Here is an 18,225-nt window from a genome sequence, read left to right on the forward strand (position 1 = left end):
AATAAATAAATAAATTCTTCAACTTTGGTTAAAGGAGTGAGAAGTTACTACTAATCCATCAAGTCTCACATTTTGAAGCATAAAACAAAGCACTGTACATTACAACTGTACAAAACAGGAGACAACATTGATTTTTCTATGCTTTTATTTTACCGATTAAAAGAAAATGCATTCGTTCAACATTAAATTCAAATCAACATTCGGCTGGTTTACCCAATTTCTGTCAGTTAAGTTTTTCAAAGGTTTTCTTTCTTTATCGTGGAACCTCAAGATCACTTTTTCTCATTAAAATCTTCCCACCTGGCATGTTCACACCTGTGCCAGAGTAATTCCTGTTTGCAGATGTACATATAAAATCCAATGCTATGTGCTCACCGGAGACAAAAAAGTAGACAGAACACACCTGCCCAAATATTAAACATTTAAGATGGTAAAACCATTTTTGCAAAACAACGCTTATAAACCTTTTTCAATGTTCATAAATAGAACCTGGACATGTTGCATAAAAGTATATACGTTGATATATATATACGCATATGCACGTTTATGTTATCTTATTTAACTCCCCGTTAAGTTTATAAGGTAGCAGCGTGATCTTAGCACTGCTGGTGCCCCATGATGGCCACTTCTTTATTGCAAACTGTCCTGATTTTAAACAAATGCACAACATTCGTACCACTTATAACTGGGGCCTTCTGGCCAGTCTCATAGAGACCATGTCTGTAACCCACGGTCGCCCTTGAAACTGAGTTGGCTTCCGAAGAATCAAGATCTTAAAACAATAATAATAACAATAATAAGGCCAAGTATCATTGCAAGTTAGGTTATTTCCATTTGAGTGACAGAAAAATAAAAATCCAAAGAAAGAAAAACGAATGAAGAGCCATTAAATCGTATGCATTCCGTTTGCATAGTTTTTGACTTTGCCGTTAACGCAAGCCGACCAGAGAGAGAGAGAGAGAAAGAGAGGCCTGCATTGGACCTGCAGTGGAAACTCGGACTGTTTGTTTTTACCAAAGGCTGGCATGAGGTTGATAATATAGCTGTCGAAAAAAAAGCTGTAAAACACTGACCGTCTCAGATGGCGTCATAGCAGCCCTCTTTCTCCTAACTACGAGATTGTGAAATGCATATAACGTTTGCTAAAGAAAAGCGACAGTAAAAAAAAAAAAAACTGGGATCCAACTGAGTTGTAACAACCGACTGGTCGCATCGATCGGGAATAAAAACCTACGCACGCTCTCAAATGGCTCAAGAATCTCATAGCAGGACCAGTCGAAAGCTGATTAAAGGATCCCGTCCCTGCCCGAACCGAAACAGAATAAAGAGTAAAAAATTAATCATTTCATGCAGACATTTGGCCATTTTAGTTTGTTTTAACTCCCCAGTGGAATGTTCCTAACACGTCTCATAGCAGCTTATAGGTCTGATAGAACCAACCTTGATTTTCAATAGTTAAATTACATTCACTCTTCACAGTGAAACAGGTGCATTGTAAGAGAGATCTAATGTATGTTGACCAAAGCCACAGCACAGCTGTGGACCACCGTCCAAGTCCAACCATTAGTACATTTATCTAATAGTAGTTGTCGTAATACAATAGTAGTAGTACATCTCTGCCCATCAGCCATTGGCCCTGCCCTCTGCCAGCATGCGGGCACTTCGAAAAAGGAATCGTATCACCGTAATCTTTGGCAGATGTTGCGCTGACAGAAGTTAAATCCAGTGACTTTGTTGAGAAGATTCTTCGTTAATGGAAACTTTCATGGTGAGAGGCCTGAGCTATTTGACTCCGTTTTGTTTCCTCCACACATCTAACAGTAACCCTGAGAATGGCTGTTTCCTGTTCACTGCTGAGGAAGTGGTACGCTTTGTACGGAACACACACCTTCTCTGATGGATGCACTTTTTGAATGTTTACACAACACACTCACACGCACACATAGATAGATTGCAAAGAAGAACGAGACGAAAACACTGATGCTATGTCTTTGTAACGCTTCGCAGACTTGGTCGACCGGAAACAAACGGTGACGTGGGTTTGAAATGAAAGCTAGTCTGGGTTTTAGGCACGGTTTGTAACTTATCGTACGCTGTTGTTCTCTGCCAACTCTAGTCGCTCTGCAAAATCAATGACGAACAAGCTCCGAATTAAGAACACACTTACTGAAATCATTTTTGGTGCTGTACTAAGTAGAACTTTTTTTTAAATTAACTAAAAAACACAGAATCCTGGCACACGTTTAAGAGCATTCTCACATATTCATTACAGCATGTTTGGCACCTATGTCAACGCACCTGAAAACAGCATTTTTAGACTGTGGTTTATTCAAAAAGGGTGTGAATTTAACAGATTTTAAACCACAGCGACCCTTTTTACGTTCTGTGCCACCAACCACAAAAATCTGCCGTTTTCACCAATGTTGACATGGGTACTGCAATAGGTTGTAAACTTGTCAACATTTAGTCAAGCTGGATCACTGCTTCGCACGTATAAAACGTTGACTTATATCAACCCTTCGTGCACGTGCCAAGAGTTGTTCGACCTCATTGGTTAACTGCTTCAAATCTTTTTTTGGACCACAAATGACAAATCCCAAGAAAATTGTTAGGTCACCCCTCACTTGATAAGCTTGCATATAAAGATGGTTTTCACTCTACGAAGTTTTGCTTTGGCTGTACGTTGTTTTTGTCATAAACGCAGATCTTCCAGGAAAATTGGGGAGATTGCTTCAAACCTGGTTTGGCTTCAGGTAGTCAATACAGCCAAATAACAGGAAGTTCTGAAACTTGACAGTAACGGGTTAGCGAGGCAACTTAATGGTTTTAAAAAGTACTTCGCTCTTCGACAATTCACTTCACTATTCGAGCACAGCGAAACAAAGATATGCTCATGAAAGAGGGGATTCTGCAGAGCAAAAACACTACCGCTTTCAAGAAGGCTTAGTTTGACATTCACTTTTTCAGCTATGCAAGCCACCATGACCTCCTTCGACTATGATTTTCTTAAAGAAAAAAAGAAGCGCAAATAGACAATATTTGTAAAAGCAAACAACACACTGAGAATTTCAATTGCTAAACTAGGGAAATTAGGAAGAAAAAATAAAACCAGCAACTTCTAAAGCGCATTCTTTTGGAAGAGCTCTCTTTCCTCCAAAAACACCACAAAGTCTTGTCCATCGAGCACGCCAAGCCTTCGAACGAAGCTTCAAAAAAAGCTTTCAGGCTGGAAAAGTACCACAAGTGCAGGAATCCTGAGATATGGAACAAGCAAACGTCTGTCTCCCGCCATCTAATGCTTTACAGATGAAATACCACGGCCTGGATTCAATCCATTCGGAGCGCTTTTACCCTCTATTTCGATCAAGTTGACGCACTTCGGTAGGGAATTACAAGGACGTAAACTCCGAACCGACTGAGGCCGAGGCCAAAATCACATTGATTATGAAGTAAGGGGGAGTGTTCAAGGCAACTGTGACTCAAGAAGAACAATTAAAACTGACGGAACAGCTGATTGTTTTCACTCTTACCAAAATATCTTAACCTTCATCTTCATCTTCCTTGTCGTATAATATTTGCCTACCTGAGACAGATGGGAAGGATTTCTTAAAACAACAACACACACGAAAACAAGAAAAGGAACAAAACACCTATGGCTGGGCCCAGATATTGTGCTGCAGGGCGGTCAGCATGCAGGTGTCAAACACCAGACTGAAAACCTCTACGATTGGTTTCACCAGCAGAGGTGCGTCTAATTCCAGGTTGAGAAAAACCAGCGGGATCTGCCTCCCGAACACGTCGTTTCCACCAATACTCATTTCCGAATAACAATTACACACTGAGGAAGGGTCGTAACTGCTGTGGATCAGCCCTTGGCTGGAAGACTAATCTCCCTAGAAAAAGGTCAACGTGAACGTGGGATTTCGTCGTTGCTTAAGCCAAGAAGGATCAACTGAAAGTTTGAGGTAACTCCACACTTTCTAGGGGGGAAACCAACAAACAGACAAAGCGAGAGAATGAACAACTCACTGTACAACTTGTAAGCTAGCTGTATAAAAGCCCCTCTCTACCATTCACTCAATTAGCTCCTAAACCAATACCCAACTATACTTTCCTAGTAATAAGCAGGATATATAGATATAGATATAAATATAGAGCTAATACTGATTAAACACAGCACATATAAAGCATATTAAATTCACACTACAAGAATAAACAAAATCAAAAAGCAATAAAAGAAAAAGAAACAATATGTAAAATGAGAAGGGCCCATTTAGGTAAAGGTCACCAAGCACAGGGTTAGAGAGGGCGATTGGTAAAGGGCCCTTGGTGCGTCTACATGCCCGCGCTGAAACTCTGCATCTCACGGTGGAAGTGCTGAGTGGGTTCGTTCAGGACCACGCTGTTGTCCATGGAGGGATGCCAGACGCGGCCCAAGCCCAGGGACACCTCCTTGACTAGGTTGTGGACGGGGTCGCCCTCGATGTACACCGACTGGTCCGGGTCAAAGTCGATGCTCTCTTCGGACACCTCCAGGACTTTGAGGTTGGACCCACGCAGGCGAGAGATGGCCACCAGGTTGTGTGACCACACTGTGTAACCTGTGGAGGGAGAGAAACGAGAACAAGTATGGTAAAATACAGTCAGATACAAAAACATATTGCAAATCTAGTATTCAGATTGATGAATGAATAAATTGAGATTACAGGAAGATTTCAAATTTCAGATGCATCTATTGAATTAAGACAAAAAAATCTGACATAGTAGATGACTTGCAGTCATGACAAAATTAATGGCTACTAATGTCACTGATTTAGAAGGAGAGAAAAATTATCTAAAAAAAAAGTTATGAAAAAAGTTATGGAGCTGAAACTTATTAATAATAATAATAATAATAATGATTTTTCATGTTTAGACCATTTAATATAAACACACAATTACTTTTACCAGACAAACATTAAATGAAATATGAATGAAAACATATGTTTTTATATATATATATATATATATATATATATATATATATATATATATATATATATATAGAGAGAGAGAGAGAGAGAGAGAGAGAGAGAGAGAGAGAGAGAGAGAGAGAGAGAGAGAGAGAGAGAGAGAGAGAGAGAGAGAGAGAGAGAGATATATGCGCTTTGGAAAGGATGAAAAAATAAATTTAAAAATGAAAGAAAATCACACATTGAATAAAAAACACATGATATCGATAACAACGACAACAACTTCCCAAATAGACATATTACCTTTCAGATATATAATTTTTTTTAATAATATTAATTTGAACATGTTTCTGAAAAAAATAAAGTTTTCTGACAGTATTATAAAAAATTAGTCTGTTTTGTCCCATGTCTCAAATCAGTGGATTATCAACATCATGTGAAAAGTTCAAAATCTCCATTTACCATGGATGATCAGGACAGCGAGGTGCACACAGCGCCAAGCGAGGAGAACCAGCGGGTCCTCGTTGCGGTTGACGCTGAGGTCTGGGAATCCAGCTTCATCTCTCATCAAGATGAAATGGCTCAGGGTTTTGTGGTACTGCTGCGAGATGAGCTCCAGGACACCATCTGTCACCGGCGTGCTGTAGCTGTCCAGATGGATCCGCTCCAGGGGCACGCTAGGCTTCAGCACGCGCAGAAGGTCCTGGCTGCACACATCCATCGCCATGATGTAGACGCGCAGGTTGGTGCTGCGACGGACCAGGGCTTTCCAGTCGTCCTCAGTAGTGGTACCATCCAAAGGCTTGACGTCCAAAGCAGCACCGTTGAGCAAGAGAGAGAGGCGGTGGAGGGGCGCTCGGTCACCGCCGGCGAGGAGACGGCACATGTCTGAGGTGAAGTCGCAGAAGTCTAGCGACAGAGAACGCAGGTTAGTGAGCCTTTCCAGTTCGATGGAGGAAATCAGGCTGGGCAGCTGGCTGTCGATCAGACTGAGGTGCTCGAGGGAGCTGGTGCTGGAGTTGGAGAGAGAGGCCAGAGAGCAGGGGGTCACCACTCCGAGCATGAACGCAGAAGACAACCACTTCAACTGCCTGCTGTTGGACAGGATCTCTTCAAAGAGCTGCTGGATCCTAAAACAACACATTAAAAAGAGTTAAAAATGTTTTCAATAAGAATTTCATTTTTAAAGTTAAATAAAGGCAGCACGAGACATGACATTCACTAACATTTAGGAGTACGGGGGCAGTCTTTTTTGAAGAAGAAACTATTTTTCCCATTCAGCAAGGATGCATTAAATTGATCCCAAATGCAAACTGTTCTATTAAACTTTGTTCATACAATAATCTTGAAAAAACTAAAATATTAAAACTGAAATGTCTCCTGACAATCAAATCGGCATATCTGAATAATTTCTGATGGATCATGTGACACTGAAGCCTAGTAATGGCTGCTTTGCTGGAATACAATAAATTATTTGAAAAAATTATTTTAACAGAAAATTTCAAAATTGTTATAACATTTTACAGAATTACTGTTTATTTATTTATTTTTTATTATTTTGTAACCTGCCTTGGTGAGCATAAGAGACTTCCAAAAACAAAAATTAATAACAATGAAAAAAAAAAAAACTTATCCCAATCCTTTGAATGACAGCATAATTAAAGATGAAGTGCTAAATGCTTCAATGCCACTACTAGTATCAGAAAACTAAATGTAGAATTGACATGTAACATTATTACAGTTTAAAAAAATATATTTATTGTTTCCATTAGCAATACTATTTTTAACCAGTAGGAAGTATATGGTATATACACTGTACAATATGCTAGTATTCAAATCTGATCACAGCCCAAAACAAATGTTTGTTTGTTTTTTAATGCCATGCTATCTTCTGTGGCTATTTCCATGGCAAGAAAATGTTATGGTAAAACTATGTACCAGGCTTTTACAGTCTATTTTTGCTCAAATGAAAAAAAACTTTTGTTAAGTGTTACCTTTCGAAAGTGTTAACAGATTTTTCTTATTTTTTTATGTTTAAACAAGCACAATCTAATAAAACATGCTTCATGGATCTACTTTATACCTAAAACTAACAAGATAGTCAGAAGATTTTCCCCACTGAGTGTGCCAATTTAGTAGAAGATTGCAATCAGTTTACATGAGTGAAAGGTAGCTTTAAAACATACTCTTTCATTTTCTTGCCCCCTTGGTCGACCTGGCTGAGGTAAGAGCTGTCCAAAATGCCATCATCCTGAAGAATGCATGTGTCCCCATAGAGACTCAGCTTCTGGAGGTTTCTGGAGAGAAAAAAAAAAACGAGGAAGTATGAGTCTCCTGGCTTGTTTACATTTGCAAGCTAGAGCAAATTAATTAATAGATATCAGATATTCCATTCTTAATTCACATGTAACACATGAAATCATACGAAAACAGTATATAATGTAAAATTAACCATATTAAATGACCACCAAATATAAATAAACAAAACACGACATGAAAACAGAACAAGGAGGAACTGGTTTCATTCATTACAATACAAAACTAGAATTCACAACACAAAAATATTGCGCCAGAAACTTTTGTCAACATGAGCTATTCTTATATTTTAAGTGTCTGACACAAAGAATCAACCAATTGATTTGAAGTAAATTCTCAAACTATCAAACTCTACACCAACGAACCTATATTCAGCTATTTTCTTTCTTTTGTTTGCACATTTTAAACTAAAGCCTGTTGTTTTAAAGGAAGTGCTGGGCCATGAGTCCTTCTAGTGCTTTTCTATTGTGCATAAACAGAATTGTAGGTTTAAATCAGCATCAGGAAACATCACGAAACACAAAGCCAGTCTTGTTTAAGAATTGTTTTGTAAGATTCTAAAGATTCTGTTAGAATGTTAATAATGCAGTAAGGCTTGTGGGAGTTTAGACAACGGTTTTAACATGCTACTTAGAACTAACTAGCATTTATTTTATGTTAAAATGCTTATTCATTCCAAGTGAGCCTAGTAACAAAAGTAACTAGAATGTTGTTGTTTTTTAAATTTCACTAGCAAATATTCATTACATACAAGTACGGTTTGTTACTAGTCACCAGTTACCACCATGTATTGTCCCAATACAATTGTCACTGCTAATTATTACAAATTGCATATTTTGCCATCAAATTCAATATGTATTCTTTAGATCAGAATGTATTATACTTGTTTTATTTCACTTTTTATTTATTTCAGTTTTTTTTACTAACCAAATAATAATATATTACAGTTCACCCAGTAACAATTGAATATATGCTATACTCAAAATTATAAATAAATACTGTGTAGCTAGATACAGATCTTAGTTATTTTTTGGTAAATATTTAATGGTACAAATGTTGCTGAAATAGCTAAAATAATATGTTTTTATCATTTATTTTATTTCAGTGCATGTTAAACTCAAATCAGTATCAATTTATTTCAATAATTGACAGGAATAGATGAAAAGAGAAAAAAACTGATTTTTATACATTTCAGTGGTACTTATATATATATATATATAAAAAAAATTGTTACCAGTACCCTCGCACAGTACCCTCGGAACAATAAATAGTACTTGCATCCATTGAATATAAGTGCTAGTGAGACTGAGAGAATTGCTAGTCATTATTGGATTAATTATTAGTAAATAATGAATTTTTAGCAACATACAGTACTAGTAACAAAAAAGGTACTAGTTAGTTCGGCTTGTTATAGGTGATGATAGCAGTTATGCACAAAGCAGACAGCCATGCGATGCTTCAGACATGAGCGTTACGTAATGCGCAGGGTTTGTTTATGGCTGCTGGTGCTTATCAAATGTAAGCAAAGCAAAGCGGCAAGAAATGAGGTGTAACGTCAACACCAACACATGCAAACCGTGCCCAGGTCCATATACCTGTTATTACGCAGACTGCCGAGCACACACAACACTTGATCTAAATATGTCACCATCGCATCTTTCGCGAACTGCGGGTCACTCTCGACGGCGTCCACTCCGTGCTGCAGCGGGCTTAAACAGCCGTCCAGCGGGGCCAACTCCAGCTGCAGCTCCCGCACGAACGAGCCGAACTTGCGCATGAGGAACTCTAATCGCGGGGTTTGTTCCGATCCAGACCCGCCGCCATTGGTTCCGCCACCGACGCGCAGCTTGAGCTCCGTCCACAGCGCAGGGTAGAAGAGACACTCCCTCCAGCGAGAGCACACGGCCGAGGCCCGGAGCTTGTCACGGTCCGACAGGAAGGAGAATATGTGAACGATAAGCTCGCTGGGTAACGCCAAGGCTCCGTCGCTACTGCACAGAGCCATGGCAAGAGCCTAGAAAGATGCAATGAAGATTAAAAACGTAACCGTTACACAATTCCGTGCCTCTCCTCTCCTCTCCACTCTGCTACTGCGCCTGACTGAAAACAAACAACCGAGCGATGAGCTTTTCCTTCAATACTACTGGATCAGTCCACTTTCGTTTTCCTAATAGGGTCGGCAAGAAATTGATCAGAAGATAATGAGCACGTGCTGAGCGAAAATGAGATGTATTTATATTATAACGAAATAGAAATATTAGTAGACACAACTATTGTCTGGTGATATTAATTTAACTGTTTATGTCGTGTAATGCATTTTTTGTAAATTAGATGGTTGCAGTGGTTCGTTCCGAAAATGCCTTATTTTTGCCATACAACGAGTGGCCGAAAGAGGGCGCAATAATTTTTCTTTTAACCATAACATCAATTTCTGATCTCTTTTATCATTGCAATCGAATAGCCAGCCGTGTGCACATGGTAACATGGAGAAATAATACTATTTATAGTCTAACCCTTAATGGGAATATTATATACATAAATCAATGCATATGTCAGCTGTACCAAATGGTAGGCTATTTTCCACTGATTTTATGATTGTTTAATTTTTAGATGCAAGATGAAAAAGTAATACTGTAATTGTAATGACTTGTATGTTCTTTTATGTATTTCACTGTTGGAATTACCATTTAAAAAATATTAGAAAATAACTTTTAGAGACCTGAAAGGAATACAAAAGTTGGCACATAGTTACATTTACATTTAAGTGAAGTGACATTCAGCCAAATATGGTGACCCATACTCAGAATTCATGCTCTGCATTTATCCCACCCAAAGTGCACACCCAGGGCAGTGGGCAGCCATTTATGCTGCGGCACCTGGGGAGCAATTTCAGGTTCAGTGCCTTGCTCAAGGGCACCTCAGTCATGGTATTGCTGGCCCGAGACTCAAACCCACAACCCTAGGAGTCAAACTCTCTAACCACTAGGCCACAACCTCCACGTCATTTAGCCACATTTAGCATTTAGCAGACTCTTTTATCCGAAGCGACTTACAATGGAAATTACAATGGAAGCAATCAAAAGTTATAGTTGACATAGTTAGGACTCCAAAGGTGCCTTTAGCTGTGAAACACTGGGAAACACACTGCCCCTGTCTAATATACAAAGACTGCTAAATATTATTACAGTATTAAGACGATGCAATGTGATAAAAAGTGAGATAATAATAATAATTATAATAATAATAATAACAATAATAGTAATAAACACGTAAAGCATTGGTTGTATGCTGTGATTGTGTTTAAAGACAAAAGAAATAAAGAAAATAGTGTAAATTTAAAATAGTGCTTTCAAATGATTAATCGGGATTAATCACTTCCAAAATAAAAGTTTTTATTTATACAATGTGTGTACTGTGTATATATATTATGTATATATAAGTACGTAAATGTAATGCATGTATGTATTTCAGAAAAATATGTTGAAATGTTTATGTATAATATAAATTATATGGACATAAATATATACTTTGTGGGAAGTCGTGGCCTAGTGGTTAGAGAGTTCTCCTAACCCTAGGGTAGTGGGTTTGAATCTATGGCCGGCAATACCATGACTGAGGTGCCCTTGAGCAAGGCACTGTACCCCCAGCTGCTCCCCAGGCGCTGCAGCATAAATGGCTGCCCACTGTTCATGGTGTGTGTGCGCTGCTGTGTGTGTGCACTTTGGATGGGTTAAATGCAGAGCACGAATTCTGAGTATGGGTCACCATACTTGGCTGAGTATGGCTTCCTTGTTACTATAATATATGTAATTTTTTTCAAATGAATAAAATTCATCTTGAATAAAAAATGACTTTCTATATGATTGTTTATTGATCCTTTATATGTCTTCTGTAAAACTGTCAAGGTTTTAACGATTTAATTACGTTTTATATTCTAATAATCTATTTAAGTAGAAATTGTTTACATGTGACGTCACTTCCTCGTTGACGCTCCGTTAGAGCTGAAAGAAAGCAACAGAAGGGACTGAAGAAGACATGGTTGAACTGTCGATGTACCTCACAAACGTTAACGTGTCTCTGGGGCAAACTATGGACACAGAAAAGGTTAAGTACATTTTAAATATAATAAGTGAGGTCATGGAGTTACATACTTTGTTTTGTTGTTGACTGCAGACGAGATAACGTTATATGATTCTACTTCCTTGTTCGTTACATCTTAGTCTAGCGATTAAAATTAGTTTGATAATAATACACATAATGTAAGATATAAATATATTATTTATATTATATTAGTGATATATAATAATGTGATTTACGGAAGTATATTCTTCTAATTTAATTTACACAAAGATAGTGTAATATAATATTAAGATCTTAGTTTATATAGGCCTGTCTACCTCTCTGTAACAGTGTGTAATGTTCTTGGTAAATTAAATTGAAATGTATCTGCTGGCTTAGAGTTCTACAGTGGTGAAGGAGTTTGAAAATGTGGAACTCGGAGATCTGGGCAAAAAGAAGCCCAAGATTCCTCGCAGAACAATCTACTTTGCTTCTGGTGAAACCATGGAAGAATACAGTACAGATGAAGAGGAGGAAGAAGAACCAGAGAAAGCCAAAACCTTAAGTACAGTGGATACAGTGAGTTGCATCAAATCGTTATATATAAGTGTCATTTCAGTTGCTTCTTTTTAATAACCTGAATGTCTTAGTAACTTTGCATCTATGATTATAGTCAAAGTTGACCTGGGGTCCATATGTCTGGTTCCATATGTGGAGAGTAGCTACCTCAACCATCTCAGGTAATGAAACTCTTTCCAGCCTGTGACATTTAATCATACGAATTTAAAATTTCAACCCAAATATTTCAGTGTGTGACTATCTTGGAGAGAAAATGGCCTCACTGCTGGGAATCACGACGCCAAAATATCAATATGCAATTGATGAGTACTACAGGATTAAGAAAGAGGTATGCACAGTGCTATTATAATTCTACAGCCTTCATGTATTTACTGATATTCATAAAAGTAGCATGTACAGTTACTATTGTACATGCTTTGAGAGACTTAGAACAGACCCTAATAATGTGTAATCCGCAGGAGGAGGAAGAAGAGGAGGAGAACCGTCTCTCTGAGGAGGCAGAACGTCGTTTTGAGGAGCAGCACAATCAGGACGGCCAGCAGCCAAAGATTGAGCAGCCAGAAGGAACTGCTTCTTTTGTGAACGTGACTTTTGAACTGGAGCAGGAATCACATGCTACATCTGATGCTAATAAGATGCCTTCCCCCATTCCCTCTTAAAATTCTGTTTAGTTGATTGAGCATATAAGATGTTTTTTGCCATATAAACCTTACACATGAGGTGTGCTTGGTTTTGGAGGGGAAGTTTACGTGAAGTTAAACATGAGGGTAACATTGTTTATGCATAGCTGACATTGCAGAACTGATTTAATAATCATACATAAAACTATGGAAGCTTAATTCTGGTATGGAATAAAATATATATAATAAAGAAGTAATTGCAAATTTACTTTACAATTCAGACTTTTTCTCTGAATTTTGAGTTTACATCTAGCGGTTCCGTTTTTTTTTTTTTTTTTTTCACCTAACCTAAATTTAAAGAAAAAGAAAACCTCACAACTGCAAGATATAAACTTGCAATTCTGAGAAAAAAGTCTGAAAGATAAAAAAAAGTCACAATTAGCAACCAATCAGAGTGCCGTTAAGCAAGACCTATATCTCTGCATCAGAACATCGTGTAGACATGGGACTTGGCTCTTTTGACTCATGTTAGCAAGTAGGACTTCCAACATGCTACAAATGCCAGCAGTGAATAGCTACATGCTAATAGCGATTAGTCATGTGTGGAACAAATTTAAAATTCTGTCCAATTGTTAAAAAATTATAAAAAAGTAGCAGTAACTGCCCAGTGCTAAGTTTTGCCACGTTGAGCACCACTCCCATTTTCTTCAGAAAATGTACATATTTTTTATTCTGAGGTGAAAATGTTACATATAAAACCTCTGAGTCACCACAATTCATTGTTACGTAAAATAGCGTAAGCTAAACACTATAACAACTGCATGTATTACTTATGTATTAATCTTTTACAATTCTGTATTATGTAAGTACTTATAATATTAGATATTTCTATGTTACTGGTGATGCTAGGAGTTTTTAAAAATTAGAGTAAACTGTCAGATGGGAATATTCCCTCTTTCTTAAGTGACCTCTTTCAGTAACCAAATATTATTTTTATGTGAACTTATTATTTTTAGTGTGCATGTAAATGTGAACTTTACACATGAGATTTGATTTCAATTTGTCCACTCCTCTGACACGCACAGAAAAAAAGCATTTCATTTGGACAGTGTGTAATTTATTGTGTATAATAATTTTGTATTATGTAGGTGAAAACACACCAATCTTTCTATAATGTAGGTGAAAAAATACAGTTTGTTTTGTACATATTACTTAATAAACATTTCCATATACAAATGAGCTGTTCTGTGTATTCCTCTTGGCTGATTTTTTTTTTCCTCGTTCAGAGTAGCTCAATTGGTCCAATAGCACAACTTGATTTGTTCATGGAATGATGTCACGTGTCATCTAAATCAACTGTGTTGCTGTCTATGTCATAAGTCCAGAAGCCATTGAGGTCGATGAGGATGCTAGTGACAGTTTCACCCTGAGCGATGGTCACCAGGTCCTGTAGTATGATCTTAACATGGATTTTTAAACTTCACCATATAAAAGATTTCATCCTATAGACACAAAATTTTGATCATTTTATGACCCAAAACACCCATCTCCATACAGGTTAATAGACTGCTTTATACAATGACTGTTTGCCTTAATTAATTTGTGTTACAAAACATTAGAATGATTCTTCTTTTCATTCCAGTTTATCCGCAGGGTAAAATCTAAATAATGTCTGCAGGTGCTCTGACGTAAATCAAAATGCGAATTGTACCAGCACAACCACAGGAGAATTACCAGTATGTAGAGGATCAAGGAAGAAGAAGAACTTGTGAACAGCAGTGCAAACATAAAATGAGTAGAAAGATTGGGGGAGTGTGGGAATTAACTCCAAATCCTGCAGAACAACAACACAACTTTACTCCTAAAAAGATCAATACTGTGATTTTTAATGGTTTTTGAAGGTAAAATGAGATTACTTACAGACTCAGAGATAAGCCTGACCTGCTACATCATAACGACTCAAACCAATCCTGGTCTGGTGCAGCCACACTGCCAGAGAAGAAACGCAGAGCAACATGTGATTCAGCTACACATCTCATTTAGTCATTGAAAAGAACTAAAAGACTCATAATTAACTTACTTCATATAATGAGAATGCATTACCTTTTCTCATGACATAATTGAAGAACTGCATAATTGATATCCTCCCATATGGATCATTATGAAGTAGTTTGGCGTAGACTTGGGCGGTGAAGAAAAACCTGATGGGGTGTAATGATTGTGAAATGAACATCTCAGTGAGTCATGAGTCATGCACTGTCCACCTACGAATCACACTGACTTACAGTTTTCAGCCTGTCATACTCATGGTTTCGAGTGACAATCATTGATACACTTTTCTATGATGCACGCACTTGCATTTGGCACCTGCTTTTTCTCCAACCTTTAGGAAACTCTTATAACTGATCATGGCCTCGTCACCACTCGTGGGCGGCACTTGATGCTATCGAGAAGAAATCAAAGGTTCAGTAGGGAAAAAAAACATTTAATAACATAACTAAAGCAGATGATGAATGTTTAGTTTGGGAGACTATCCAAATAAAATGCTCTCTTACCTGTAACTCTTCATTGTTCAGTAGTTACCGGCTTTTCCTCTGGAGAAACACTGCCCTCGATTCTTCTCTGAGCTTCTGCAGCAAGACTTCATCTTCTGCAGGAAGCTGATATATAATATAGGAGTGTTAAGGTTAAAAAGGCAATACGTACTCCAGTGTTCATAAGTTTGGGATCAGAAAGATTCATTTTTAAAGAAACTAATACAAACCAGATTCCAGAAAAGTTGGGACACTGTACAAATTGTGAATAAAAACAGAATGCAATGATGTGGAAGTTTCAAATTTCAATATTTTATTCAGAATACAACATAGATGACATATAAAATGTTTAAATTGAGAAAATGTATCATTTTAAGGGAAAAATAAGTTGATTTGAAATTTCATGGCATCAACACATCTCAAAAAAGTTGGGACAAGGCCATGTTTACCACTGTGTGGCATCCCCTCTTCTTTTTATTAACAGTCTGCAAACGTCTGGGGAATGAGGAGACAAGTTGATCAAGTTTAGGAATAGGAATGTTGTCCCATTCTTGTCTAATACAGGCTTCTAGTTGCTCAACCATCTTAGGTCTTCTTTGTCGCATCTTCCTCTTTATGATGCGCCAAATGTTTTCTATGGATGAAAGTTCTGGACTGCAGGCTGGCCATTTCAGTACCCGGATCCTTCTTCTATGCAGCCATGATGTTGTAACTGATGCACTATATGGTTTGGCATTGTCATGTTGGAAAATGCAAGGTCTTCCCTGAAAGAGACGACGTCTGGATGGGAACATATGTTGTTCTAGAACTTGGATATACCTTTCAGCATTGATGGTGCCTTTCCAGATGTGTAAGCTGCCCATGCCACACACACTCATGCAACCTCATACCATCCTTACATCTATATTTATGCATTTTACCACACATTTAGCCAAGTGCATTCAAGGCAGACATTTTATCAGATCTTACTTTCCCAAGAAATCAAACCTATGACCTTTGCTTTGATAATGCCATGCGTTTCTATCTGAGCTATTCCTGTTCTGTTAAAAGTTTAACTGGTGTTTCTGTACACATTTAAAATAGTACTTCATTCCCTTGAAGCACTATGAAGCGTTGGCCAACCGTGCTGCTGCCAATGAACACATCATTGATATTTATGCATGTGCTCTTGATCAGACAGGATTACTGGAAATGAAGTTCTGCACCAACTATACAGGGTAAGTGATTAAAAAAAGGTTTTCCATGGTATCCTCTTTAGTCTGGATGACATGGCGTCCCAGTTTTCCAAAAAGAACTTAACATTTTGATTTGTCTGACCATAGAACAGTTTTCCACTTTGCCACAGTCCATTTTAAATTTCACTGTAGATGATGATAACTTCAAACTCTTTGCAATTTTTCTCTGAGAAACTCCTTTTTGATATTGCTCCAATATTTTCTGCCGCAGCATTGGGTGAACTGGTGATCCTCTGCCCATCTTGACTTCTGAGAGACACTGCCACATTGAAAGGCTCTTTTTATACCCAATCATGTTGCCAATTGACCTAATAAATTGCATGTTGGGCCTCCAGCTGTTCCTTATATACATTTAACTTTTCCAGCCTCTTATTGCTACCTGTCCCAACTTTTTTTGGAATGTGTAACTCTCATGAAATCCAAAATGAGCCAATATTTTGCATGACATTTCACATTCTCACTTTCAACATTTGACATGATATCTATATTCCACTGTAAATAAAATATAAGTTTATGAGATTTGTAAATTATTCCATTCCTTTTTTACTCACAATTTGTACAGTGTCCCAACTTATTTGGAATCAGGTTTGTACTTCTGTTAAGCAAGGATGCATTAAAGTGATCAAAAGTGACAGTAAAGAAATTTTTTTCAAGCTGTTAATTTTAACTTTCCATTCATCACAGAATCCTAATAAAAGTTTCCAAAAATATTAAGCAGCACAACTGTTTTAAAAAGTGATGATAAGAAATGTTTCTCGAGCAGCAAATCAGCATATTAGAATGATTTCTGAAGGATCATGTGACACTGATAACTGAAATGTATATTTATAATTTGTAATCAAATCAATTCGAAATGTATCAAATCATTTTAAGATTGTTTTCAGCTCACCCAGTACCGTAGTAGAAGCATGGGATGTGTTTAAATTAGTCATCTTCTTTTTTTTTGCCTCCTTTTCATTCGCTATAATACTTTGTGAACAATTCAGTTTCCTCTGCTTTCCTCTCCTCCTCCTTCTGCCAGCTGCTCAATACAAAGAAAGATTTTCCACACATTATGATTATTCACACTGTTCAGACCTCCATATTTTCATATCCATAGTAAATTATAGTAATCATTAGCAAAACCATGGATGGCTCCTCATTACCATTCCTACTGTATTCAGTACTTTTCATGTCTTAATATATTAGATAAAATATTAACGCTTCAAATGATTTACTACGATTTTACATTGAAATCATATTAGCCAAGTAATCATTTATCACATTATTACAATTAAATAAATGCATCATTTATAAAGTCAAGCTTGATTGTCTAAGCTTGACTGAAGGATACGTGTTTAAGTCTGGTATATACCCTTCAGAAGTACTTCTATAAATTACAGCACAATCATATTCATTTTTCATAAGATTTTGTATTACAGGAACTAATGTTACACACTATGGTAATATCTGTTGTAACTAATCCCTAATCTCTTAGTCTTCTAATATAAAATATTTAGTATAGTCTAAATCCACAAAATTTCCACTAAATGTAATGTTAACCACAGGTAAGTTAATGTTAATGTATTTTCTTAAGCGACTTTTAACGATATCTAGCGTTATTATACCAGTTGATTTAAACACATATATAAAAAATATATATATGATTTAAAACAATAGCTCCTTGATCTTGTTAAAAATCACTATAATTCCTGAGTAAGTTAGCTAACAGTCATCATTTTACCTTGTTTCGCAGAGGCTATTCTTTTGCTGTAAATCTTCCCACTGTGCGGTTTTATTAATTGTTTGCCATTATTAACTTTATTTAATCATAATATATTTTAAACTAACAAAATGTACACTGATTTTTGAGCAATTGTGGAATGTTCGTGTAGCAGAGGTGATTGATTAACTGTTTACATCTCTGACCTAAAGGCGCACGAGTGACGTA

The 18,225-nt window shown here is 37.2% G+C and overlaps 2 protein-coding genes and 1 long non-coding RNA gene across 4 annotated transcripts; 1 reads left to right on the top strand and 2 right to left on the bottom strand.

The window, feature by feature from the left end:
- Nucleotides 1–127: 127 nt before the first annotated feature.
- Nucleotides 128–9,422, bottom strand: LOC127976183 (F-box only protein 33-like). The gene is made up of 4 exons (XM_052580440.1): nt 8,864–9,422; nt 7,139–7,249; nt 5,415–6,082; nt 128–4,601 (listed from the first exon to the last, which is right to left on the bottom strand). Exons 1-4 carry the CDS (start codon nt 9,271–9,273, stop codon nt 4,336–4,338), a joined length of 1,455 nt encoding a protein of 484 aa, XP_052436400.1. The 5' UTR covers nt 9,274–9,422; the 3' UTR covers nt 128–4,335.
- Nucleotides 9,423–11,221: 1,799 nt separating this feature from the next.
- Nucleotides 11,222–13,762, top strand: LOC127976187 (protein FAM177A1). The gene is made up of 5 exons (XM_052580445.1): nt 11,222–11,372; nt 11,727–11,906; nt 12,001–12,067; nt 12,137–12,234; nt 12,365–13,762. The coding sequence occupies exons 1-5, from the start codon at nt 11,304–11,306 to the stop codon at nt 12,563–12,565; spliced, it is 615 nt and encodes a 204-aa protein (XP_052436405.1). The 5' UTR covers nt 11,222–11,303; the 3' UTR covers nt 12,566–13,762.
- On the bottom strand, nt 13,756–18,211 carry LOC127976188 (uncharacterized). 2 transcript variants are annotated; one of them, XR_008157747.1, is made up of 8 exons: nt 18,019–18,211; nt 17,185–17,316; nt 15,082–15,186; nt 14,812–14,969; nt 14,630–14,727; nt 14,447–14,515; nt 14,261–14,360; nt 13,756–14,028 (listed from the first exon to the last, which is right to left on the bottom strand). It is a non-coding gene; the product is annotated as an uncharacterized LOC127976188 (long non-coding RNA). The 2 variants fall into 2 exon arrangements; XR_008157746.1 differs by having other exon boundaries at nt 13,756–14,360; nt 18,019–18,209.
- Nucleotides 18,212–18,225: the final 14 nt, after the last annotated feature.

This window comes from Carassius gibelio, chromosome B17 (genome assembly GCF_023724105.1).
Source record: "Carassius gibelio isolate Cgi1373 ecotype wild population from Czech Republic chromosome B17, carGib1.2-hapl.c, whole genome shotgun sequence".
In the NCBI taxonomy this organism is placed as follows: domain Eukaryota; kingdom Metazoa; phylum Chordata; class Actinopteri; order Cypriniformes; family Cyprinidae; genus Carassius; species Carassius gibelio.